Source organism: Callospermophilus lateralis, chromosome 13 (genome assembly GCF_048772815.1).
Source record: "Callospermophilus lateralis isolate mCalLat2 chromosome 13, mCalLat2.hap1, whole genome shotgun sequence".
Taxonomy (NCBI): Eukaryota; Metazoa; Chordata; class Mammalia; order Rodentia; family Sciuridae; genus Callospermophilus; species Callospermophilus lateralis.
Window position 1 is genome coordinate 77025542 of NC_135317.1, and position 24699 is coordinate 77050240.

A 24699-nucleotide genomic window follows, 5' to 3' on the forward strand; every position below is an offset into this window, starting at 1 on the left:
GGAAGGGTGGTCATGGTGTTCAGGGTTGGCAAAATAATCATAATGAGAAATACACACAACGTACCCTTCACTCTCACCGAGATCGTGTGCCGGATGCTGCCCATCTTGTTGGAGGCCAGGCAGAAATACTCCCCAGAGTCTTCCTCGGACACATTGGTGATACGCAGAGCCTTGTTAAAGTTCTCAAACTTGGCCTTGTCAGATGGGAGGTCCCCACCTTTCTTGTACCACGCGATGTCTGGTGTTGGGCTAGTAAAGGGACCAAGCAAGAAATAGAGAAATCGTCGTTAAACATGACCCTTGCCTTCCAGAGAGCCTGGGACAACTGGTGTCCTAAAAGGAGGGTACATGTCCACTAAGAGCTGATCCTTCCCATTCAGAGGAGGATGCAATGTTCCTGAGAGCTCAAGGGACTTAGCTGAAATCTTAAAGCACACGTGGGATGCCTGACCATCTCCTTTTCTCCTTTTCTGAAACAGGGATGGCAGAATGACTACGCAGATGGAGTGACTAGGGTCTGTCAAGCTCTGCTCACTGTTTGTCCCCACTTTCGCTACACTAATGGTATGTCCCCCACAGAGGCAAGAAGAGAACATGGACAGACTCCCGTCCCATCCTCCAGAAGGGTGGCTGGAAGCGGGGTGCCAAGTGTACGTACACCCCAGAAGCGATGCACTCTAGCAGGAGGTCCATGCCGCGGAGCACCATCTGACTGCTCGAGGTACCCTGGGGATACATGAAGCTGGGTGTTCTCTCTGCAACTCCTCGGGCTGAAACAGGACGGAACAAGCTCCCGTGAGCCTTCTGCCAAGAGGGCTGACCTGGGTCGGCCAAAGCTGTTTGGCTAGAGAAATGTCACCATACCCGCTGCTGGATCCTCCCAGCCCAAACCACCCCAAGGACCAGGGCATCACTGAGAGGTTAGGAAGCTCTGGCTCCTCAGCCCCACCAGCACATGGTGTGACCAGCTCTAAGTTCTGAAAGGATCTTCCAAGAGGAGCCCATCTTCCCCAGCCCAGGAAACCTCCCCTTCCCTGGAAGGGGAGGGGGCTGACTGAACATCGAGAGGTCCACTCCAGGAGCATCTTGTGTTGAAATCCCAGAGGCCACTGCGGGTAGCCCCCAGGGCAGGCCATCTCAGCAGTAGTCCTTCCTCCCCAGACTGGGATGTGGGAGAAAGAGGAGGCATGAACTGGGGGCCACAGGACAGACACACTGCTCTCTGGGACCCTGCAGACAAGGAGCTGGGATGAAGCCACAAAGCCCCAGATAAACAGTCAGACATGCAGGGAGGGGTTATTAATGGCTTAGCAAGGACATGGAGAGAATTAATGAGCAGAGATGACAGGAGATCACTCTGAGGCCAACACCATTCTGCCTCCCCACTAATGACTTTGGAAGGGGGCTTCGGGGGGGGTGGTGTTAATTGCATGTGAGATACTGGGGGGAGGGGGAGAGGCAGCCCGAATGGACAACTAGGCTGGGGCAGCCAGGGGTCTGAAATCAACGAAATTCACGCACATTTTAAAGGCCACAGATTGACATTATCAGGAAGCTGGTTTCCCTGTGGAAGGGGTCAGGCTGGTGTGGTTGCATCCACACAGAGTGGGCCCCATCTGACCTGCGCCTTGCCCCTCCCCGACAGCTCTTTGTGTGCTTCTATGGAGATGGGTAAGATGGAGAGAAAAGAGCAAGGATTTCCAATCAGGTAGCCCCCAAGGCAAAAGGGACACGGGAGGAGGGACCCTCTGCCCCAAGGTGTGTGATTATAAAGGAGCTATAAGCTGAGCCTGCACCTGGGTTGAGTGGATCTTAGGCTTGGTTGGGAAGTGGGAGGTGGGGGAATGGCAGAGCTGCCCAGAGCTGGGAGCCCCCAGAGATGCCTGGACTGAGAACAAAGGCATCCATCCTGGGGCTTAATTGGCACTGGCAGAGTGAGGATAGATGGCGGGCGCCTCTGTCTCTGTATAATTGGTGCTTCTTAATGGAGCTTTCCGGGGTAGCCATTGCCTGGCTGGGCCAGGGGGCTTCCTGTCCTAGAAGTGATCAGCTTCTCTCCATTAGCCACTGGGGAGTGAATCTTGTAGGGTTTGCTTCTAATTTATCTTTCTGTCAAGGGAAAAAAGGATGACACATATCCTGGGGTACTGAGGCTGCTGGCACAAACACAGCACATAACAAACGCTCATTAAATGTTTCAGAATGAGTGAATTTAAGGGGGTGAAGGGAACAAAAAAAAGGAGACGATGTACCCCGAACATTCTTTCTCTTTCTGTAGATGCCTTCCTCTGTCCCATCAGCACACACATATACAACCGTGGCTACTGAGGGGTTAATCCATTATGTGGTTAATGGGTTACCATCTACATCTACAGCTCTGGTAGCATCCAGCTTGCAGCACCAAGGGAGCCGACCCCAAAGCAGCAGCTTCCTCCCACCCATCATTACAGAGTCACCAACACAAGTCAAGGCAACACAAGGTCAAGGGCACCACGAGGAGGACATGGCAGGGCAGGAGGCTTTCAGATCAGGTGGGAGCCGGGAGCCCTGTGAGGATGTGGAAGATGCCCAGCTCAGTCGTTATACTCATTCCACGCGGGGACCCTGTGCAGAAACCAATCTGTGACTCGGTGGACACTTAATCACACCAGAGCAGGCGGCACCGCAAACACGCATGCCCAGCAAAGCAGTGAGGACGGGAAGGAGGGAGACCAGCACAGAGTCCCACTTTGGGTGCCATGACACTACAGCTGTGACTATAAAAAGGCTATGACGACACCGCCCTGTAGGATGTGGGCTAGCAACAGAGAACTAGCTCAGGGACGGAGACACTACTGGGAAGTAGGCCAAAGTTCAAAGGAAAAGAAAGAACATCCTAAAAGATCAGAGGTAAAAATCAGGGCCACCACTTGGTAAGCATTTGTTAGGGGTCAATGGTGCCGACGACTCCATCTACACCAGCATCATGTGGAACCTCGCTATAAACGTGGGGGCATTACCCCCATCTTTTATCAGAAGAAATGGAAGTCAACAGACTTGCCTGAGGTCACAAGCTCGTTGTATTCTGGATATTTAGCATCAAAACTCATGCTCTTATGCTACATTGCCACTGTCTAAAGCCGGAGACCCCGCTTGTCCTTACTTCTGACGGGCAATTTTTGGAATATCTTCCTTACCCAAACCAAAGAAAACCAAAATTTGAGGCCAAAGGAAGTGAGGGGGAAAGATCTTGTTGTCTGTGAGCTGCTCTGGTGGGACTCTTCCACTACACTTTACTCCTCTCACGGTCTCAGCTAAGCTTCCGTCCCTCCTCGTGGGTATTAGGTAACCTTAAAAACCCACAATGGAGAAAAGGAAGCTGGGGGAGAAATTAAGAGGCTCCAACGGCATCTGAGCTGGATTCTGAAGGGCATGGAAAGCTTGCCGAAGAGCCAGGGTGACAGACGGGTTCCTTAGGATCAAGAAGGCTGGTGCTAAAGGGAATGTTACAAAGAAATGTGGTCAGTTGCAACCGGAGAAACTGACTTGAAAATTTAGGAATGATGATCCAGTTGGTGGTTTTGGGAGCCACCTATTTTTGGGTACCTATTTTTTCTTTCCCAGGGTAGACACAGGTGTCAGTAATCACTAAGACCAAGGTAAATTACTGTATGAAACTCCAAATAGTGGCAGGTGAGTGTCTCTCCAAGGAAGCATGGATCCTTCAAGAGGACGTCTGTCCCACAAGGCTCCTGTTATTCTTCCTGATCTTGAGAGTGGGGTCTCACCTAAAACCTGACCAATCTCAGAATCTTCCAGATGCTATAGCTCACATCTGCATGGATTCAGGAAGAGCCTCCCACATGGGCCCATCTGACCTCCACCCAAGGACAGCCAGTCCCCTCCTGCTCTCTCAAAAGCTGTGGCTCAGAGAGGACTCATGGGTCTCTGGGGGCACATGGTCAGCCAGGGGACATCAGATGCTGCTGCTGCTGCCTCAGCCATATTGATGTTAAAGGTCCAGTGAAAAATGGCTCCCGATTGTGTCCCACAGGAAGAAAGGTCAAGAGTGCTGACATTATTGTTCCCCTGTGTCAGCACTGCATGGCAGCAGGACGAGAGAGCCTAACAAATCAGATACATCTGAGGACCTTGGCCAAAAACAGCTTTTAGGGGCAGCTGGATCCTATACCCACATGCTTTGCTGCCTCTGATTCTGAGAACTGAGAACCAGAGACTCCTGGGGCTGTGTTCCTGGCATCCCGTCTAGCTCTTTGGCTCTAGGAATGGCTGACCAGACAACTCCACGAGATGAGAAAACTGTTTGCCTAGTAACATTTGATACCTCTCACTGCCAGGAAATTTCTTCCGTAAATCTAACTCAACTCCCTCATGCAGCACTTGGCGCTTTTTTTTCCCCCTCAGTCTCAGACAATTTTTATTTCTTTGGTCTGCCCTAAAATTTCCCTCTGTGTATACTTTCTTTCTACATGTGCCTGCCTGTCTCTCCCTGTCTTCTTTTCAAGTTCTCTGTGTCCCTCTTAACTTCATAGACAGACGAGCTACGCATGGCACAGTCAATATGACTCCCTTCCCTTTAAAGCCAGCAACGTATGACACTGACGTAGCATTGGTGATGTGTCCAACACCTGGCTAGGAATCACACATCTATTATCCTGGTTAACCTTCACAACCATCCTGGGCCGGGTGTGGTGGCTCACGCTCGTAACCCCAGCCGATCCCGAGGCTGAGGCAGGAGGATTATAAGTTGAAAACCAGCCTCAGTGACTTAGTGAGATTCTAAGCAACTCAGTGAGACTCTTGTCTTTAAGGAAAATACAAAAAAAGGTCTGGGGATGTGGCTCAGTGGTTAAGTGTTCCTGGATCTGCTCTCCAGTACCAATCCAAACCAAACAAAAACCACAACCATCCTGGGATGTCATTTGACAGGTGAGAAAATTAAAGTTCTGAGTCATTAAAGGGCTTGCCCAGTGTCACTCAGTAACATGTCCTGGAGCCTGGGTTTAACTCAAGGTGGTCTCCCTCTAAGTGCCCACTCTCAGCCACCTGCCCTCCCAAGTGGCCTCCGTATCACTGCGCAGGTCAGGGGGCATCTGGTCCATGTTCAGAGGCTTCCAACCCACTGGCTCATCAGAACAAAATAGAAGTATGGGGTTGCCCTATCACTACAAGAGACAGGCCGACTTCAAAGCCCAATAGAGAGAAGTTCTGGGCAGTTGCCATAGATGTTGTCTCTGTCCAGCTCTCTGCACCCAGGAAGGAACTTTCTCTTCCTTCCTTTTGTACTTCCTGTTTCTTTCTGAATCATCAGCCTAGCTGTCCTGTGTTCAACGTGTGCCTCATGTGGACTTGATGTCTTTTCCAGCAGCTTCGGACTTGGGTTATCCCTGACCCACCTTGGACTGAGGGCTCGGGGTCAGTCTTCATGTGAGCTCTGTAGGTGCCAGCATCCTGGTGGGTTCTCACAACTTCCATTGATTTTTCTGGTAATAATCTCAACTGCTGGTTCCAAATTGGTTTAAGTGGCTGGCATCACTCAACCTTATTCCGTTGATAAAATAACAGGTTTCCTTGCAGAGTCTATAGAAAGCAAGGAGCTTGGACCAGATGGTCTCTAAGTGACCCTTCTGACTTTGATGTACTCTGGCATTCACAATACTTCCTCAAATCGATTATAATAGATTGGAATCCAATTTAGAAAGAGGCATATTCCGTAATAGTGCTGGGGGCTTTTGACACAATAGTGGTTGGCCCTGTTAGCTTGAAAACAAACAATGCTCAGAATCCAACCAAGGTCCCCTGCTTCCTCAGGCAGTCAATTTCTTTGGCAGAATCTCAGTGCGGTTCTAGGGTTCTAGCTTCCTGGTGCCAAGTTGGAGCCTCGGCCTCCCCCACTGGCTCTCCCACCCTCATCCATCCCCCACTCTAGACACCCATTATTGTTTATATTAGCACACCTCAGGATGGACACTTTCTATCTATTTGAGCCCCCAGTGACGTCCATGGGGACCTGGAGCCTCAGCTTCTGAGGCATAATGGATGATGGGGCACAGCTGTTTTGCCAGAGCCATCAAATGATGGTTCCTCTGGTTGCTCAAGGAAAAGAAGACATTCTTGGGCCCCAGTGACGTGAAACTCAGGTGCAGAAATAGTCAATTCCCCTAGTAGTCAGACTCAGCACCCAGTTGTGGGATGAGTTAGACACATGTTTCATGCAATTGTTCCGTGACTTATAAGTGTGGGCTGGTGGACAGGGGATTTGCCTGCACCAGCGGCAAGAAGAAACACAAGAGCACCGCGGATGGCCAGCTTCATTTATACTCACCTTCAATGCTGAGCTGACTTACTCCCACTTCCCAGGTGGATTTAGAAGAGACCTGGGGTCTAGCTATAAAGCAGTACTCCCTAGAACTAAGGCTACACTGCAAAGCAGACTCTTCCTATGCAGACACTAAAAGCTGTCTGCGGTTTTTTAACTGCCTGCAGGAACCAGACTTCCTGTTTCTTCCTCACTGAGGGCATGCACCTCAGGTCCTCTCCATCCATCCGCCACTGATGCCTATGTTTCTGCTGGAACCTCCAAGGAGCTCTTCAGAAGCCCTACCCTGGAGTGAGCCCCTCTGCTAGGACAGCCACTGGAGGCCGCTGGAGGCTCGAACATTTGGGGAGATCACACCACTTCCACGTGAGCTGCCTCACACTCCTGCACTGACCTAGCAGGCAGCATCCTGACGTGTCACCTTGGCACCCTGGCCTGGCCAGCTGTCACACCTGCCACCCAGCAGGAGTTAATGACATGGTATCAGTCAAGTTAGGCAAACTGGTGTTAGGACAGGCAAGGTTACTCCCAAGGTTACCGCCACGACTCACCACTGTACATGTCAGGGTGGTTTCTTAAGGACGAGTCATTATAGGGGTGGTCTGCAATAAACAAAAGAGGGTGAGCAAACAGAAGGCCACGGAGAAGTCATGGAGGCATACACGGGCAGAGAGAAACAGAAAAGCGAAGCTACAAAACAACCGAGGAGAGCGCCTGCGATGTGTGCAAAGGAAAACGCGCGCACTTGGGAAGGGGACGTGTTTGGACAAGCAACACAAAACAGTTCACAAAGGAACAGAAAGGTTAAATCCTGCAAAAGAAGGCAAGAGTAAAATAAAGTTTTTTTTTTTTTTTAATTAAATAAATTAGGTTTGAACTTTGCTTGGTCCTACTATATTTCAAACAGATGAGATAAGGGTTAGTGGCATTCTGCAGCAGTCTCAGGACCAACTTCTTGTCTGAGTCCTCACTTCCTGGGACTCCAGATCAGGCCAGCTCTTGGGGCAGCTGAAGAAAAAGGCGTGTTAGTGAGCTCTGGGGAAAAGAGCCAAGTCCTGCCGGTGCAGAAGCTAAGCTGCAGCAGGAGGGAGGAGGTAAATGGGGGAAGTAGACAGTCGTCAACAGAGGGGCGACAGAGGGACCCCAGCAATGCCTAGCAACAAGCACCCTCCTAATCTGGCCAGGTGGGCACACTGTGGTCTCTGGGATTCCTCTGCTGGGGAGTGCTCCAGTGTGGCTGAGGTCCCAGCTCTTGGATTGGAAGGGGGGCTTGGGACAGGACAGGATAGTGAGGTTGGGAGTTCCAAGTTCTACACCTTGGGCTACACTGCAGATTGGAGCTCTGTCAAGCGCATTGGGAATGAAGACATTTCTTAAGGAGCAAGATCAGTGGCTTTGGATTTAATTTGAGGTCATTAAAACCTTGAGGCCTTTAATCCTCAATGAAAAGACATTTTGGAATAGGACAGACAAACACTCCAATGTCCCTAAGGAGCTTTTTACTTTGCCATCACCCTCCAGTCCCTTCCAGGATTCAAGTTTAGACAGTCCCAGCAGGGGGTGGGGGTGTGCCGTTGACTGGAAGCTAAGCAGACAGCCCTGAGCAGCCAGGACCCAGTCCAACCGCCTGGGGGAGGCCAGGTGCTGTGCCAAAACATTTGCATATTTGAAGACAGATCAAATCCCATCACAACTCATTATAAGAGGGTCTGCGAGTTCTTTTCTAGGACTGGCATTGCCTCCCCAATCTGCATAACACCCGGTAGGAAGATTTTCATTATTTGAACTCTCTCTTAATATGGGCTTGGTGACAAAAGATCTAGCCCTTTTGGGAGATGGGCTTGGGTCTATCAGGAGCCGAAGGTGGAAAGGGATCTGCAATGGGATGGGGGAGTCGAGGGTACCAGGATAGGTGGGAGCTGTGGTTGGTCTTGGGAGGGTGCACTCCCTTCCTCTGGGGGGGGGAATGATGGCACATACAGATGAAAGGGCCCCTTCTTTCATGATCCCACTGAGTAAAACTGCCAGCCTTTCTTTTTCCAGAGGAGTGACCCACATTCACAAATGGCCTTATCGTTTGTGGCTTCTGCCGCACAGATGAGAGATTCAGAGAGACTTTCTGACTCCCCTAAGTCTGTCACTTAGACGTTAAGAGGGAGCTCGAATGCACTCTGTTGTCTGCCTCCGGGGGACCCTTCTCCCGCATCACGGTGCCTCTTAGATGGCTGCCACAGAGAGGGCAAAGAGGGACAGGTGTATCCTTGTTAGCTTGACTCCATGGCTATCTTTGCATCCAAAAACAGAATAATTTTTTTTTTTTTTAATTTTACTTTTGCAGTGTTGGAGAGCCTCCCACATGCTAGGCAAGTGCTCGGCTGCTAACCTATGTCCTCAGACCTGGAGTTTTAGATAGACTAGCATTTTGTATTATATATCTTTCTTCCCTTCCTTTAATGCAACTAATACCAAAAAAAATGAGTGTGATGAGATTTATTTCTTTCCAAATGGGCAAACTGTGGGCAGACTGTTTTGCCTCCCACCCCCAGACCTGGTTCTGAAGGTACAAGAAAAAGCCTGTGTCCTTCCCAGACAGAAAAGTCGAGAGAGCTCAACTGTGCTATTTTAAGCAACTGTGCCAAATTCTGAGCTGGCTCAGATGCCCGGAACTTGTTTCTAGCCAAAGCTGCCCCAGGAGAACTCCAGGAAGCTGACATGGTTCTGTTCCAGTCACCTCGAGGGCTTCCCATCATTTGGAGGAAAGAGTTTTCAATGGAATGGGGGGCCCAGAGATGAAGCAGAAAGAAACGTCCCTTACATCCTGGGGTAGAGAAAAGAGTATTTCTGGAAATTTCCATTTCTAATTGTTGCTCAAACCTCTAAGTGCTTAATTTTACAGAGTGGAATTCCTCGTCACTTTCATCTCCAGGCCTCTGCTCAGGACGGCAGAAGGCTCCTAACTCTGGCCCAGGAGCAGCAGGCTGATCTGCAGCCCTGCTGGGGCAAGGAGAAAAAGGCCCCGGAGCAGGTGCAGGGTCAACTCAGAAAGTGATGTGCTCTTGATGGTTCTGCCCCTCCCCTGGCTCCTTCCATGACCAGCCCTGTTCTGGCTACTGAGATCACTCTGAGGTCCTGGGCAGACCGCATGGTGCTTCCCAGATCAGCCCCTGGCAGGTAGTTACCCAAGGTGCATTAAGTGATTCTGCAATCTGTATACGGGGTAAAAATGGGAGTTCATAACCCACTTGAATCAAATGTATGAAATATGATATGTCAAGAGTTTTGTAATGTTTTGAACAACCAATAAAAAAAAAAAAAGAAGAAGAAGACACTGCAGATAAACCAACTTTCTTCTCCAGAGGGTGCCCCCGGGGCCTGCATAAGAAATGAGAAAGCAGGGGGCGGGGGGAGCAAGCAGAGCAAAGCTGGGCCACCCTGCCAGGACCACACGGGGCTCACTGCTGGGTCTCCGGCAGTTCTGTGGGCTAACACAGCACAGGCCACCAACGTCTTCTGGGAACAAAATGTGGGGACCCTGCAGAGGCAGGAGGCTATCAGAGGAGAGGAAATGGAATTCAAAGAAAAGGAAGAATGGGGTGGGGGTGGGAAGAAAGAGAGAGAGGAAGAGCAGAGAGGAACAATGTAAAAAGGAAAAAGGGAGAAAATGAGGAAAGAAATGGAAAAAGAGGAGGAAAAAACAATTATGAGAAACTAAAAAATGAAGCAGCTTGTTGACAGATCCCACACTCTGTCACGATGAAAGTGGCTGTGTGATCAGACACCTGTCCCGACACCAGCAGGACTGATGAGGAAGGAAGAGTTCTCTGGGTTTAAGACCCTGCTTGCGCTGATGAGCCCACACAAACCTTTCCCCAGGGGCACCCACCAGGGCCTTGTCAGCCTCCTCCTGGTGGGCTGCAGGAAGCCAGCATTCAACCCCTTTCCTCCGACCTGTGGAACATGCCAGCACTCTCAGTACTGGTGTTCTGGTCTCGTCACAAGCCTCGCCATCCACAGCCTCGCCAGCACCCATTCACAGCATGAGTCTGACAAATTAAAACTCTCTTTTTTGGGGAGCTCTTCTGGGAAAGGCATGTGGCATAGCCATGGTATAAACCAACCGAGTCAACGTTCAGTGTCCTGAGCAAGCTGGGGACTTTGTAGCAACAACTCCAGGCTGACTTGACCTTGTCATTCCGACTAAGCTTCTCCCGTCCCTGTGTGGAGGGCCACCAGCACTATACTGGGACAGGAAATGCTGACTTGTTTTGTATCAGCCAAGCAGAATCAGGGAATAAAAATGAAAACAAAGAAAGCTAAGACATAAATCTGCAACTTATAAGCACAGAGAATCCATGTGGTCTGGTAAACACATATTACAGAATCAAATAATCTATAGTGGTGTTTCCACTTAATTTAATATCGTATACTCTGGCTTTCTTCTAGAAATAAAGATAATCAAGCAATGAATAGAAATAAAAAAATAGGGGCTGGAGTTGTAGCTCAGTGGTAGAATGTTTGCTTCGTACATACGTGTGAGGCACTGCGTTGGATTCCCAGCACCACATATAAATAAGCAAATAAAATAAAGGTCCATCAATAACTAAAATAATAATAATAATAATAATAATAATAATAATAATAAAAACAAGAAAGAAAAAGAAAAGAATCAAGCCAAGTGCGTCATAGGGATGCCTGACTATCACTCAAGCAGTCGTTCTCAAACTCTGGGAGCATCTGAATAACCTGGAGAGCTAAGGACTCAGAGGCCCGGAGCTGTCAAGGTAGGACAGATGCTCCTTGGTGTGTGATTCTATTTCCCAGCCAAGTTTGAGAAGCACTAGCTGGGAGTGGGGCCAAGTTTGACTCAAGGCTTCAGAATCAAGAGACATTGTCTAAGGGTAGCTACAGTCGTTCAGGCACAAGGAGCAGAATGATTTCTAGGTCGGCCTCGGGGATGAGTCTCCCTCACAGACTCAGGTACCCGGGGCTGGTGGGCTCAGTGAGCTGCCTCCTCTGCCCCAGTCCCAGCCCCAGGCGGGGCCTACACTTACTGGTGAGGACCTTGAGGGTGAAGGGATTCTTCTGCTGGATGGTGTGGGTGAAGTGGAAGCGGGCATTGCAGCTGTAGTCAGTCTGCATGTCCTGTAGCATCACGTTAGAGAAATACAGGTCCCCGTTGTGGCCCTGGGAGACGCGTTTGTCCTGGGTGATGGGCTCCATGGCTGTAAGGAAGCAGAGATGTGAGGCGAGGTTAGTCGTAATGATAACAGCAATAATGAGCAACACGGTTTGGACGACTGAGCATTACATAAGGCCAGGTGACGGCCGGAAGCTTGTCACTGCTCGGTCCAATCCTCTCACCTCTGAGGCAGGGCTTATTCCTGCAGAGGACTGAGAGTTCTGAGTTGCACGGCAGCAAGGAAAGAGCAGAAATTTAGACCCAGACCTGCCTGCCTACCATGCCCATACTCAATGGCCACGTTTCTCAAACTCCTATTCATGCCACAAACAATTTGGCTGACCCCAAGGCCAGAGGGAGGGAACACAAGCCACTGGATGTCCTCAAATCAGGATTCAAATGCTCATACTAACAAAGAGCATTTGAGGACAGGGACTACAACTCACTCATCTTTATGTCCCAGTACCCATCTTAGAACACGGTACACCAAGGCTGTGGAATTAAATGATGTTGAACTTGGCTGTGCTACGTTTAATAAAAACTTAGCCATTTAGTCAATTGTGATACACCTTTTATTTAAAATTTTTTTTTTTACTCCTCAGAAAAAAGTAACTTCTGATTATAACTAAGATGTGTACCAACAGATGTAGTCTCTCGATTTTAAGAGGTCTTCCAATTTTATTTTATTTTTATTTTTTATATCTTTATTTAATTTATTTATTTTATGTGGTGCTCAGGATTGAACCCAGGGTCTCGCGTGTGTGAGGCAAGTGCTCTGCCGCTGAGCCACAACCCCAGCCCAGGTCTTCCAATCTTAGAGATGTTGAAATACAAAAATGTGTGCTTTTTAGAATGAATGACATCAGAGGAGTGGCTGAGCATTCAGACTATATTATCTATCTATCTCCCCATCGCCCTTTTATCAACCCTTGGTACCTATCTCTATATATATTTTGGTGCTGGGGATTGAACCCAGGGCCTTGCATGCAAGGCAAGCACTCTACCAACTGAGCTATATCCCCAGCCCATCTATACTTTTTGATGCACTGATGTAAAAGCAAAAGACTAGGTTTCCAGGTGGTGAGATCTGTTAACATATACTTAAGGTTGATTATGCACGGCAAGCTCCTTCTTATCCCCACAATTGATTCTCAAGTCATCATGTCTTCAAGCACAAGATAAAACTGGGCATGGTGGTGCAGGCCTATAATCCCAGAGACTCTGAAGACTGAGCAGGAGAATCACAAGTTTGCAGTTAGCTTCAGCAACTTAGTGAGACCCTGTCCCCAGATAAAAAATAAAAAGGGCAGGGGATGTGGCGCAGTGGTAGATCACCCGTGGGTTCAATCCCCGCTACCACACACAAAAAGCACAAGGTGATACCAACTTTTGCACAGTGGGATGGTAAGCTCCTCGAATTATTCCTCAGAGATTTACTATAGGCCTACTATGTGCAGGCGCTGTGGTAGGTGCTGGTGAAAAAGAGAGAGGTTCTCAATGAACCCCGAGTCTAACAGTTGGGACAGCAGGTAAATGAGTAATTGCTTTATAGTGTGGTGAGTGGAATGTATGGGGGCGGGGTGGTTAGGAGATGGACTGCAGAAAAGGGCCAGTCTCCTGCGGGTCTAGAGCTGCACCCTGAATGCTATGTGTCTTACACCAGGCAGAAAGGACACAGGAGCTTAGCGGTTTCCAAGTAGCAGGAAGAGAATGTGCTAAAGGTTAAGAGAATACAGGAGCTCATCTGGAGGTTCAAGGGTACAAGGAGGAGGGTAGGAGAAGGGATAACGAGGCAGAGGGAGCAGGCCAGGGAGGGGACCGAGTGGCTGGGGAAAGGAGCCTGCACTTCTGAGGTGGCCTGAAGCATTTGAATGAAACCCTCAGTTTAAGAGTCTTAGGAAGATGAGGGAGGCCGATAAGGAGAAGTGTTGCAACCAGGTGAAGGAAAGCTGCTGGTGGTGGCCTGGAAGAAATGCAGGCTGTGAGGTCTCCTCAGGAGGTGGCATGGACACAACCGTGGGGAAGATCGTGATGTGGTGGATGAGGGAGGAGAGTCTGAAAAGGGAATGGACAAGCCGAACCACCCGCCTGCCCCAGGCAGCCTGCCCGCCCCCCCCAACACTGTCATGATGAGACAGGGACAGTGACTGAGCACAAGGTCATCCTCACCCCACAAAGCAACTCGCAATGCTGCTGCCTTGACATGGCAGCCTCTCCTGGCAACAGGCTGGTAGAACGTGAGATGGACCAATACTGATGAAGGGCAAGCAGGATGGATATACGGATGGATTGGGAAGGGAGGGATGGAAGGAGGGACAGAGGAGGCAGAGGGAGGGGAAGCCAGGGACATACACAGACAGCAGTCCTCTATTCATTTCTATAATACCCCCCAGAGTTTTAACTGAAAATGTGGGAAAAACAGGTCCAGAAAGGTTAAATGAGCCTCTGTCCAAAACTGAGCTGCTGTTTCCCAGTTCACTGATCCAAACACCCTATCTCCCCATCGCCCTTTTATCAAAGCCTTCATTCCCCCACTTTCCCTTCTCCTGGAGGTGTGATTTGGAGTAAATCCACACTGACCAGATTGAAAGAGAAGACTTAGCATCAATTGCCTTCAGCTGCCCATTGATGTAACATGGACTGGGTATAGTGGCGCATGCCTGTAATCCCAGGGACTCAGGAGGCTGAGACAGGAGGAGTGCAAGTTCGAGGCCCTAAGCAACTTTATGAGATCAAAAATAAAAAGGGCTGAGGATGTGACTCAGTGGTTAAGCACTCCTGGGTTCAATCCTTGGTACCATAAAAAATAAAGAAGAAGAAACATGGGTTCTCCTCCTCGTTGTTCCTTTTTCTCTTGCTCTTCCTCACCTTCATCATCACCAGTATTGCCAAGAACTTCCTGTGTGTTTGGCCTGGTTCTAGCACATTAGATGTGTTTATCCTCACCATGATCCCATCAGATAAGTATGATGCTAATCCTGATTTTTCTAGAAGAGAAAACTGAGGCCCAAAGATGTGAAGCGACTTGCTCAATGTCACAGAGCGATAGCAGCTGTGTTCTCAGCCATGTGGCAGCTCTGCCTCTGCCTCTCCCAAGTCCCGGGTCTCCAGCTTGGGCAAACCCTTCAATCCAACACCCCCGCTGCATTCCCCCAAACACAGCGGGCTCCCGAGACTCACAGCTGCTCATCCAGAAGATGACTGGGGACGGCAGGCCGGGTGGGGGGTTGCACTGCAGCGTCAGCGGGGCGCCTTCTTGGACCACAACGGGGTCCAGGTTTTCCTTGGGCCACAGGGGAGATTCTGGGGAGAAAGACAAGGAGGGTGGAAGGGAGGCTGACGGCTGGGGCTGGGAAGGGCATGTGAGCAGGGGAAACTGGAGAATGAGGGAGGCCAGAGGGAGGGATGGGGCCCTTAAGAGGAGGAGCGGCCTTTGGTCAGAGTGGACGCCCATCTTCAAATGTCTTCTCCTTTCCCCGCTTCCTATACAGAGTGGCCGGTGAAGTTGTGGCAGATTCTGGTATGGAAGCTTCCCTTCCAGGGAATCTTTCTGCACGGGGGGAGACCCATGGAGGGCACCCTCAAGGCCAAGGGCAGGACAACCCTCCTTGAATGACCTTCTGCATCCCTTCCCTTCTACCCAAGAGCAGGCATGTCAGCCCCGCCCCATGAAACTCACTGGACACTTGCAGACGGATCCTGTTGGACAAGGCCGTGCCAAATTTGTTTCGGGCGAAGCACTGGTATTCCCCCTCGTACTCCTCAGGCCGCCCACCACTGCGGAAGTCAATCACCAGGGTCCCAGACCTCCTCCTCATGGACACCCGAGGGTCCTTGGCAATGTTGAAGAATCTGCTGTTTCGAGTCCAGTGGAAGCTGTGGACAGTGCGGGGGAGGCGGGCAAGGTAGATGGACCTGGCTGGGCTCCAGGTGAACCCAGATCCCCGACTCAGGGCCAGACTTCCTGTCCCAGGGCCCTCTGGGGGAGCTCCTGAGAGTGCAAAGTCCCAAGACCCATACAAGTCTCTTCAGGGTAGGGCCTGGCGTTAGTGTTGTCACCGGGCCGAGGCTGGGAATCATGCTGGATACTCAACTAGACTTTAGGGGATTCCGCTCTTTAAATATATAATTGAGAAGTGAGTAGCAATTTTGATTTTTTAAAAATCCAGAGTCAGCTATTCCTTCCACCCCGGACATTCCTAACCTCTGACCAGGAATGCAAACTCAGATTCACATTTTACCCAACCCCAACGCATTAAGGAGCTAGTGCTGCCCCTCCTGCCCTGAAATTGCATAATCCATTCTAAAGAAAAGGAAAATGGCTTAGCCCATCCGTGTCCGGCTCAGTGAGCACAGAGGAAGCACTGGCCACACCATGGTGCCCTGGAGGAGCAGCTTTAATGACGCTGAGCACTGGTGAAGAGCACTAGAAAGCCCCTCTGGGCCTGGGGAGGGGGCTCAGTGGCAGAGCGCTTCTTGCCGGGGGGTGTATGAGGCTGGAGTCATCTCCAGGACCGCAAAAAAAAAAAAAAAAAAGGGAAGGAAAAAAGTCCCTGTGCTTCTCCAGGCAGGACGCGCATGTCTGCTGAAGCTGGGACTCAGCTGCTCAGGTCAGAACCAGGAAAAGCAGGAGGAGAAACCGGAGCAGCAATGGCTGCTCCCTGTCCTCACAAAGGAACCAAAGGGGAAAAGACCAAATCTCAGAGGCACGGTCACTAGAACCCCGGCTGCCCCTCCGGGAGAGGGAGTCCCTGCTGGTTCTGGGCTCAACATGCTGAATTAGACTGTCTCCTGTAAACCCAAGGACTGGAACAAGGTTGTCTGCCTGTCCCGCTGACAGAAGCCCCAGGTGGGCACTGTCACGCTGGGTCTGAGTCCTGCAGGAGCCTCCTGCCAGGTCCAGTCTGAGGATGCTAGTTTGATGAGGGGGATGGATAACTTCACAGCTGCTCCATCTCCAAGGCTTACTGTTTGGCAGAAACAAATCTGGCCTTGGGGGTCGGAGGTATGGCCTTGGGGGTCGGAGGTATGGCCTTGGGGGTCAGAGGAATGGGTTTAAAACTGGGTTCTGCCCCTTTCAAGCAGGTAACCATGAAAAATGTACTTAAAACCCTCTGCCCCTCTATTCTCTCTCTTCTTTGGGAGATATCAGTCCTGTCCAAGAGAAAGCCAGGAGGGTGAACAAGCCAACCTAAGTCACGACACCCAGCAGAGGCTGGATAGAGCAGGCTTTTGACTTGTATCTGCTGACATCTCATTTGGTTCGGATGAGCACACTAGAGACAAGCTCAGCAGGAAAGTTTCCAGTTAGCCAGGAAGAGGAACTTCCCATAAGCTGAACACGGAGTAGGTAACAGTAACACAGGCAGTGGGTTGTCAGGATGAAAGCCAGAAAACTTAATATCTAGTCCTGGCTTTTCAGTGTGAATAGAGACAAACCACTCAAATTTTCTATTCCCTTTCCTTATCAAATTTCCAAGTTACCTAAATTGTACTTTCCACCTAGTAGGTACCCAGTGGATATTTTTTCAATGGATGAATGTAATTTTTTCAGCTGCCTCATTTGCCTTAAGTATTACCAGGCCCAGAGGCCAGGTGTGGTGTAAGCACAGTCTTTATAGTCCCCTTTCCATCCACTCACCTGGGGGCAGGGTTCCCCTTTGCTTCACACTCAATCAGGATGTTATCACGGGGGTCCACGATGTGGTCTTTCACTGACTGTTTGGTGATGGTTGGGGGCTGCGTCACTGCAACAGGGCACACAGTGGGTAGTCAGAGCTGCAAGGACCTACCTGGGTCCTGGCTTGGGAAATGGCTTCAGGAGCCATGGGGCAAACAGGCAAGCAGATGTGGAAAGGACCCTATTCTAGAGACCCCAATTCTACAGGAAAGGAGGTGATGTCAAAGGCTAAACAGAGGAATCCTTTCAAAAAGATTCCACTGTTTCTCATCAAAAGTTGAAAACCCGGTTTTGGCTAGTGCAAAGAACAACGCGTCTTGATAAATGTGTTGAATGAATACAGGAACAAAAGCAGCTACTTTGTTAGAATTCAGGAGTCACTGCAGCTGAGCCCTGAAGCTCAACCAATGGCCAAATCATGAGAGGAATTTAGTCCCAGAGAGCTTCCGGGGGACTTGTCTGGGTGCCCATGAGCCAGATCCTCCACTCTAGGTCAGTTTTCCACCCCGGGTCCCATGACAGCCATTGCAGTCTGCAGGAGTAGCTCAACTTCCATCCAGGGACCCTCTTCTGACTACCTGTTCCTCTGCCTTAGCTGGCAAAGGATGCTCCAGGTAAGCTCTTCTCTGCTGTGTGGTAAGGCACCTCCCTACAGGACTCTGGTTTCAGAAGTCCTGGCAGGACCAGTGGAGAGGCCTGTGACCCCAGGTGTCTCCTGACCTGGTCTTCTCCCGCCCCTCCGACCTCCCAGAGGCACAAGGGCAGAGGGACACACAGGGACTTACGCTCATTCTGAATGCTTGCTGTTAGTTCCGGTGGGTTAGCATTGTGAGGGGGAGAAAAGAAGAACATTGTTATCACACATGACAAACTGCCCAGCATTCAGGGAGACAGGTGATGTGGACTTGGGGACAGCATTGTGCCACGAGGTTCTCTCCTCCCAGCTACAGAGCTTGGCTGGAGGAGCCAAGCAGAGTGGGCAACAGACCCAGGGAGGCTTTGTAGAGAGGGTGGTGCCTTCCCTGGGGGAGCAGAACCATGGAGTGGAGCATAAAGACCTGCTCCTGACCAAAGGAGGGGTCACCAGAGAAGTCCCAATATCCAGGAGTGACAACGCCGCTTGAAAGAGGCTCTGAAGATGCTTTCTGGCATTGAGAGAAGTGGATTCCTTGATCGATAGTGCCAAGGGGAGGCTGAAGGCAGGACAGAGGTGCCAGGAGAGGAATGGATCTGAATGACCGCCACAGGGCAAAGTCCTGGGTGTGGAAGCCCCAGGGCCCAGCAAGGCCCAAGGCCCCTCTGCTCCCCCTGGACCTTCTTCTCTTCCACACACAAAAGCACATTCTCTCTGTTCACTGTCTCCTCCTTTCCCATCCTTTGGAGAACACTAGGGACAGGTGGATTATTATTGCCCTATTCCTGGCAGGTATACATGGCCCGGTGAAACTCTGCTCCTGAATGAGAGGTCCCAGGCAAGGGGCAGAGCCTGTGCTTCTTTCTGTGTTTTTCATAAAGAGGGTAAAGGGTCAGTGGCACAAGTACTGACCTGGAACGTGCCCATGCTCCTGCACAGGTGTCTCAAACACAGGTGTGTGTACATGTATTTGAGGTCCAGCTCCTTAAACTTTAATACGTATATGAATCTGCTGGGAGCTGGTTAAAATGCAGGTCTGATTGGGTTGGTCTGGGGTAGGACCTGAATCCTTCATCTCTTTCTCCTCCTCCTCCTCCTCCTCCTCCTCCTTTTTCTTTTTTTGGCATTCTGGGGATGCAACCCAAGGCCTTGTGCATGCTAGGTGAGAGCTCTACCACTGAGCCAAACCTGCAGTGTAGATTCTGCATTTCTGACCCATTGCCTAGGTGACACTGAGACTGGTGGTGTGCGGATCATGCTTTGGATAACAAGGCTTTAGATGGTGTGTTCTTTGTGGGGAGACACTCTTAGTTAAACTGTGGCTGCAGAAAAGTGAACACGTGCTACTGTCACTTTTCAAAATGTCCTTCCTTACAATGACATCAGAAAGCAGCATGGCTTTCTCATCTCATGGTGGGACATGTCACATACTGTACGGGTGCTGTGTGCTGACTTTCAGAGCAAGTGCCTCCTGGGGGAGCAGGAAGCTGTGGGCATTAGTGCACATGTGATCTTCATGCCTTCCCACCTTGGTAGAGAGTGAGACATGTACGGGAACCCCAGGGGCTCAGAGAGGACACCATGCAGGGGGAGCCAGAGTTAAGCTAGGACAGAGAGATGCCAGAAGAGTCACAGAAGCAGAGATGACAGGGAAGAGTAGAGGGGTCAAGAAAGAGGAGGGTTAGGGTTCCAGGTCCTGAACCCATGCTCTAGGGAGCCCCCCACTGCAGCCTCTTGACCTGTACATAACTTTCTTGCCCTGGGCACGAGAAAGGTCTTTCTGGAAAGAATGAAGGCTAGTGGGGTTGGCCTGGGAAGGGATGAGGAAGGGGAGGGTCCATTCTCAGGACAGGGCTGACACTGGAGCCCACCCTTTTGGCCACTAGCCTGGGCTCTGGTTTCTTCCTTTCAAGACACAGTTGGGGTCTCTTGGGTCCTCACAGGCCACTGTGGGCTCGGGCCTCACCCCAGTGGAAAGCCTAATGAAAGTCCTTCCTGCCCACAGAGTGCCAAGCCTCTCTTTATAGAACTGAAGCTGGTTCAGTGGAAATAGCTCTAGATATTGCTCAGGGACTCTCCTATCCAGGGAAGGTTCTGCTGCAGAGGAGAATGGGCACAGCTCTCCCGATCCTGGCCAGAGCTCTCCGTACAAGCCCCTCCTTGGCTGGAGAAGTATAGCCAGGTGGGGGCCTCGGCACTCTGTTCTCCTAGACATTTTGGACAAGGGTAAGTGGGGGAACCTTGGCGAGTGGAGACTCCCAGGGCAGCGAGAGCTGGCTGGCTGCTGCCTATCTGGCCAGGGGCCTCTTGAGAATCTACTTGCTGAAAAGGACAGTGACATTTGCAGTCACCACTGTGTTCCCAAGGAATTTATTAACAGGGACAGAGTCAACCCAGAAGACAAGCTGCTACTGGGAGGAGACAGTGGGGACAGCCTGTTTAGGGACAAGGACGACCAAGCTTTTATCCAGGATCACCCCACCTGCCCTTCTCTCCTGATGATGTCAAGTGGAGAAGGAATTTGCTCTTTTGGCTTCAGTGGGGAGAAAGACCCCTTCCAGCCCTGCCCCGCGGGGGAGGCAGATGCGGGCCGGGGCTGGGCTTCTCTCTCTTCATGTGCCTCTTTCCCTTCCCTGCTCTGCTAGCTAGGCCTCTGGCACCCACCTCTCAGGGGACAGAGCAAGCTGCTTTGTGGGGAGGAGTGTCTTTCCCACTCCACCTCCCTCTGTGGGTTCCGAGGAGGACATGTGGCGTCCCTTGCTGTGGGGAGGAGGACTTCTAGCAGACTCACTTTTTTGGCAAACCCACCCTGGCTGATGAGGTGACCCTTTGCTTTTTTCAAAGGTCACACTGTTCTCCTTGGAGCTGGGGGTAGGGAGGTGGCGGTAGGAGGGAGGTGCGTGTGACTTCATTGGCAAGGCAGTGGGCGCCGGGGGCTGGGCGCCTGAATGAGGGATTGTGCGGCAGTCCAGGGCTCTCATCCAGGAAGCCCAGAGCACCCGCACTCCTAGAGTAGAAGTGGTGCCCCTGGTCTCAGGGCATACAGAATGCTCCCCAAGGTGCACACATGAGTGGCACTCACCTGAGTAGGTCACCCCTGGCTCCTCAGTACCTCCCACTCAGCAATGGGGAGAGTGAGAAACCCAGGGAGAAACCCACTGAGCCCTCTTCCCGGATACACAGGTCCTCTTGGAAGGGCTTGCCTGGCTGCTGACTGTGTTCAGCTGCTGTAGACTCATTGGAGATGCCACGTAGGCACCTGCAGGAGTGGCCACGTAGGCACCTGCAGGGGGCGCGCTCCCAGCAGCCTGGGCCACCCGAGGACTCACCTCTCCATGAAGAGGTGCTGCCATGGTAGCCTGGCTGTGCCCCTTGCCTGTGTTCTAACCTGTAAGCTAAGGTTATACCTGCTTCCTGGATGAGCTGTGGGAATCACATGTGGTAGGATGTGTGCAGCACTTAGCTCTCTGCCCGGCAAAGGACAGCTGCTGATTCCAGAGAATTCCAAGAAGGACCAAGACGAGGCAGGATTATGAGGTAGGGGTGGGGCATACCAAATGCCAAACTGGAGGTCAAGAGAACAGTCCCTTTCCTGGTTCCACCACCAATTTGCCCTTTGACCCCGGGCAAGGAAGGGCCTGAGTTTCCATGAATGCACTATGGCAGGGGGGCTTCCTCCTGGCCTCCTCAGGGATGCTGGGGTCGGGGGAGGCAGGGAGGTCGGGGCATTCTCCACTCTCCGCCACAGGCAGGACTTTAGAGAGACTGACTGGCTCGCCATGTCTCTGTCTGCAGTAGAGTTTAGAAAGATCCTGAGCCAGACACCAAAGCCATCTATTTGAGGGAACCCCACCTCCTCTGGTCCCTGAAGCCTGGAGTGGCAGGCGAGTGAGTGAGGACAAGTGGCAGGAGACAAATGAGCCTTCACCACCTTCTTGATGACCCAGTTTCCTCTGCACCCCCCTCCTCTCCAGGGACGTGGCCTTATCAGGCTCCTTATTAGATGTCCGCCTGGGACCGTTAATGAGAAATGCTCCTGGAGCCAGCTGCAGGCGGTCGCCATGGGAACTGGTCCTTTCTATCTCCTCTCCTCCCTCCCTATGTGTATGCACACACATGCACACACAGGGCAGTGGGGGCCTTGCCCATCTTGCTTCTAGATCCAACTTAACAGTTCCTACTGTCTCTCGTCTTCCAGAGGTGCCACTCCTCTGGGGCAGCTATTAATGATGGTGTGGGGTTGGATGAGGGTCTACTTGGGGACATCTGAGGGGCTATGTTACTCTCCTAACCGTTCTCCAGGTGTCTGTCTACTGGAGAGAAAGTCAGTGTTGACATCATGCAGGTCCCATGTATTCCCCAAGGCAGGGAACAGGGGTCTGAAGTGGTCTGCCCACACCTTAGCACTGGGATGCTAAGACATCCCAGCAGAAGTGACAGAACTGTGGCGAGCATGGCTGCCAATCATGGGTCATCTACGAGCACAGCAATAGGTAGGTGGAGACATAGCTGTGGGGTCAGCATTTAAAGCCCCTTACTTTATGGTTTTGATGGGCAGAGAGCACCCCCACCATGAGAAGCAGAACCATACTGATTTTACTTTGCAACATTACTTTGGCAAGGTTAGAAACAGAAGGAATCCCTGCCAGGACCTCCCAAGGTAGCTTTATCATGTGGCTTTATTTGAATGTCTCCTTTAGCCAGATAATTCCCCTCCCAACTGGCCCCCAGGGCATCTGTCCTCCAGAGCACTCCAGCTAAGAGGGCCTGAGGGTTCTGCTGTGGATGTAAGGTGGTTAGAAAGGTAAGAAAGAGCCACCCACTACACTTGACCTTGGAAATGGCTTTTAAGGCAAGTCACTACCACAGAGGGCCACGGAGGTGAGCAGAGGGAAGAATTCCATGTGACTGTGGGAATTCCAAACTCTACCCCCTTGGGTTCCACTCAGCAGGCTTGGGGGCTGCCCAAGCATCCACCCAGCCACAGCCCTGAGACCAGCCTAGACCACCGAGCAAGAGCCCCAGTCGATTCTTTGAAGAGAAAGTCTGCTTTGAATCCCACAGCACGCTGCTACCTCTCCCCAACCTTCGAAAGGACTTAACTCTCCCTGACCTTCCCTTCCCTCTCTCTCCTCTTCCCCAAACCAGGAGGAAACAAATAACAAGAGGCTGGAGAAGAACTCACGGTCCATAGGAATCTCGATGGCTCCGCCCAGACTGAGGAAGAAGAGGAGGAAGGCTGCGTGGACCCAGGGCGGCGGCTGCTGCCTGGCCATCCTCAGCACCAGGCCCCGCTCCCTGCTCCCCAGCCCTTGGGGTCTTGGTGCCTCGAGTGGCTCTAAGTGGGCCTCCCAGGCAGAGCTCAGCTGTGGAAAAAAAAAAAAAAAATAGCAAGTAAGTTTTTCTTGAAGTTGTGGTTTGCTGCAGTGATCCTTGAAGGATTTGAGGGTCCCCTTGGTCATAGAGCAGGCATTTGAAATCTAACAATTCTTGGTGAAGGGAAGTGTCCTGGGCACTGTAGAATGTTGAGCAGCATCCCTGGGCTCTGCTTGATGGATGCCAGGAGATCCCACCTCTGCCACCAGGCAAAAATGTGTCTGCAGATACTGCAACTGTCCCGGGAAGGCAGAGCTACCCCCAACTGAGAATCACTGTTGTTGAAAGATCAATGCACAACTGCAGAGATCAATTATGGAAACAAACCAGGTCCACGGGTCTAGCATCCAGAAGATGCCAGGCACCGGACTATAAGAAACACACCAACCTCACGGCCTCCCTGCACCATGTGCTCAGGGTGCCTGGGACTGTGTTTAGAGTAAGGCACAGAGACAAGATCATAGTGATGACCTCTGACCCCAGTGAGGAGGCAGGGTGACACTGGCAGCACCAGGGATTGCAGGTTAGATAGCTGAAAACCTGGTTGTCCAAAGGATGTGTTTTGTTTTTCTGTGCACCTTCTGTTTTATTTTTAAAAACAATTTATTGGTCCATTGTAATTATACATAATAGTGGGACTCATTATGCCAAAATTTTATAGGCACATATTTATTTTTTGTGTGTGCCCAGGATTACCCAGGGGGGCGCTTAACCCCTGATCCATATCCCCAGCCCTTTTTTATATTTTATAGAGACAGGGTCTTGTAAAGCTACTTAGGGCCTCATTAAATTGCTGAGGCTGGCTTTGAACTCTCAATTCTCCTACCTCAGCCTCCCAAGCCGCTGGGATTACAGGTGTGCACCACCAAGCCCAGCTTAGACACATAATTTGATCAGTCTCATTCCCTAGTTTCTTCCCTTCCTCTTCTCCCAATCCACTTGCTCTGCTCTACTGATCTCCCTTCTATTATTATTATTTTAATTAGTGCACTATAATTACATGTGCAGGATTCATTGTGATTTATTTGTACCCAGACATAGCATAATTTGGTAGATTTCATTCTTCAGGACTTCCCTATGTCCTCCCCTCTGCCTCCCTTTGGATTCTCCTCCTTTCAAGTGATCTGCCTTCTATTTTTTTTGAGACCCTTCCCCCGTTTTTAATTCCTTTTTACTGCTTCTTCTCGCTGACTAGCTTTCACATATGAGGGAAAACATTTGACCCTTGACTTTCTAAATCTGGCTCATTTTACTTGGCACGGTGTTGTCTAGTTCTATCCATTTACCAGCAAATTACATAATTTCATTTTTCTTTATGGTTGAGTAAAATTCCATTGTGTGGATATACTGTATTTTCTTTATCCATTCGTCTGCTGACAGGCACCTCGACTGGTTCCCTAACTTTGTTATTATGAATTGCACTGCTATAAACACTGGTGTATATCACTATAGTACTCTGATTTTCGTTCTTTTGGATAAATACCAAGGAATGCAACAGTGCCTTCCAAAGC

The 24699-nt window shown here is 50.7% G+C and overlaps 1 protein-coding gene across 7 annotated transcripts in view; it reads right to left on the reverse strand.

Moving 5' to 3' along the window:
- Nucleotides 1–23088, reverse strand: part of Nfasc (neurofascin) — a 68466-nt gene extending 45378 nt beyond the window's left edge. For 4 of the 7 annotated variants that reach the window (XM_076832403.1, XM_076832400.1, XM_076832401.1 and 1 more), the window contains exons 1-8: nt 22998–23088; nt 17140–17245; nt 15178–15374; nt 14679–14801; nt 11371–11541; nt 6871–6921; nt 659–770; nt 65–249 (exon numbers count right to left, since the gene is read on the reverse strand). In XM_076832403.1, the coding sequence (XP_076688518.1) occupies nt 65–249; nt 659–770; nt 6871–6921; nt 11371–11541; nt 14679–14801; nt 15178–15374; nt 17140–17245; nt 22998–23088 (1036 nt within the window). Of the gene's footprint in view, nt 1–64; nt 250–658; nt 771–6870; nt 6922–11370; nt 11542–14678; nt 14802–15177; nt 15375–17139; nt 17246–17963; nt 17982–22997 lie in introns of all 7 variants that reach the window. The other 3 variants (XM_076832398.1, XM_076832397.1, XM_076832402.1) reach the window with 2 other exon arrangements.
- Nucleotides 23089–24699: the final 1611 nt, after the last annotated feature.